Raw genomic sequence first — 1,809 nt, forward strand, 5'->3', positions numbered from 1 at the left:
ATACTTTATAATGTACTGCACTAAATGCATGTTTACTTCAAAACTAAATAAATTTAGCTAAATTTAAATTTTGCATATCAAAATAAATGTATATAAATTTGCTATATTCATAATATACTAAGTATACGTAATCCAGCTTGAGCAGCAGTAAAGAGTGCATTTCTGTATTTAAAAAAAGGCATCAGATCATATAAAAACTTATATTTTCTTTTTCATAACGCGCTTTTACAAAATCACACACTGCCTAATGCCTACCAGCACAGGGTATTGAGAGGTTTTCAATGATCTAACTCACTGAAAAGACACAATTTTATTTTCACGAGGTTTGAGCGTGACAACACTTGCCTTTTTAGAATGAAAACATGCCAGACTGCAAGTCAAAGTGCTCAAAAATTGAGAAATTATTGAGCAAATGATGTGCATGAGGTTAGAGTGTGAAGAGAGGAAATACTGCAGACTGACGTGTACTGAGGATACTGAAGAAAATTTAGTTTGTTGTAGTCTAAGATGAAAATGTTGCTTTAACCATCTCCTAACCTAAAGGAATCACATGTATGGCACATTTGATTCTTCACTCTGACTGTAACACTAGCCTCTTGTGGAGGTTGCAAGAGGTGAAACAGGTGTGTGCGTGTCAGGAATGGAATTCCTTTTTGTCCATTATTTCCAATAGACTTTTTTTTTTTGGACAAAGAGGGCATTTCTCATAAAAGCAGGAGGCGCACATTTTAAAATGACATCAAACAAATCTAAAAGTATAAAGTTATGCCAACTTACGACTGGTGGACACTGCAGTTGTAGAAGACGAAGTTGACGCTGGCAAACTTCTTTCCCGTCTCCTTGGACTTGAGGTAGAGCTTTACCACCCGTTTGTCACCTGCATCACACAAAAAGAGGAACATTTGTATCTTTAAAGTTTTTTTTTTTAAAAGGAGATAGATCAGCAAACCAAGAAATATTTTTTTCAATCATTCAACCTTTATTTACACAAGTTAATCCCATTGAGCCTCGAGGACTCATTTACAAGAGAGACCTGATTTCAACAAAGAATGATGACAATGGACAACAGCGACAACAATAAACAGTTATAAAAGAGGAATACAGATTTTTTTTTTTTTTTAACAAATTAAAGTAAGATGGGGAAAAAAGTAGCAAAAAACAGCTACATTATAAGGTGAATGTAGAAAACTAAAAACAGGAACATGACTGCATTGGTTCTTGCCAGGAGTCCAACAGATTCTTAAAGCCACTTAGAGAGGTCAAGGTCGAGAGCTTCAGATCTTTTTGCAAGATATTCCAGGAAACAGGAGCGGAGTAGGAGAAGGTCCTTTTGCCTAGTTCAGTCCTCACTGAGGGAACACTGCAGGTAATAATGTCCTGAGAGCGCACGCTGTAGCTGCACTCACGCAGAGACATGTAGGAGGAGATGTATGAAGGCAGCAGACCAAGAAGTGATTTAAAGATGAAAATGTACCAGTGAGAGAGTCTGTGTGGAGTTAATGATGTCCAGTTAACCAGTGAATACTGGGTGCAGTGGTGGGTACGATAATCACAGCCAGTTATGAATCTTAGTGCACCATGATAGACAACATCCAACATCTGCAGGGTTCTTGTAGGAGCGTTCATGTAAATAATGTCACCGTAATCAATGGAGGGAAGGAAAGTCACAGACACAAGGCGTTTCCTAGCATTCAGAGTTAAACTGGATCTGTTTCTGAAAAAGAAACCCAGTTTAACTTTCAGTTTCTTTACTAGGTTTTCCACATGGAGCTTAAAAGAGAGATGCGAGTCGACCAAGATACTTAATTT

The 1,809-nt window shown here is 37.4% G+C and overlaps 1 protein-coding gene across 2 annotated transcripts in view; it reads right to left on the reverse strand.

Moving 5' to 3' along the window:
- Positions 1–1,809, reverse strand: part of LOC119411689 (plexin-A1) — a 198,504-nt gene that overhangs the window by 96,844 nt on the left and 99,851 nt on the right. For both annotated transcript variants that reach the window (XM_037678600.1, XM_037678599.1), the window contains exon 7: positions 778–877. In XM_037678600.1, the coding sequence (XP_037534528.1) occupies positions 778–877 (100 nt within the window). The remainder of the gene's footprint in view (positions 1–777; positions 878–1,809) is intronic.

Source organism: Nematolebias whitei, chromosome 7 (genome assembly GCF_014905685.2).
Source record: "Nematolebias whitei isolate Nwh7 chromosome 7, NemWhi1, whole genome shotgun sequence".
Taxonomy (NCBI): Eukaryota; Metazoa; Chordata; class Actinopteri; order Cyprinodontiformes; family Rivulidae; genus Nematolebias; species Nematolebias whitei.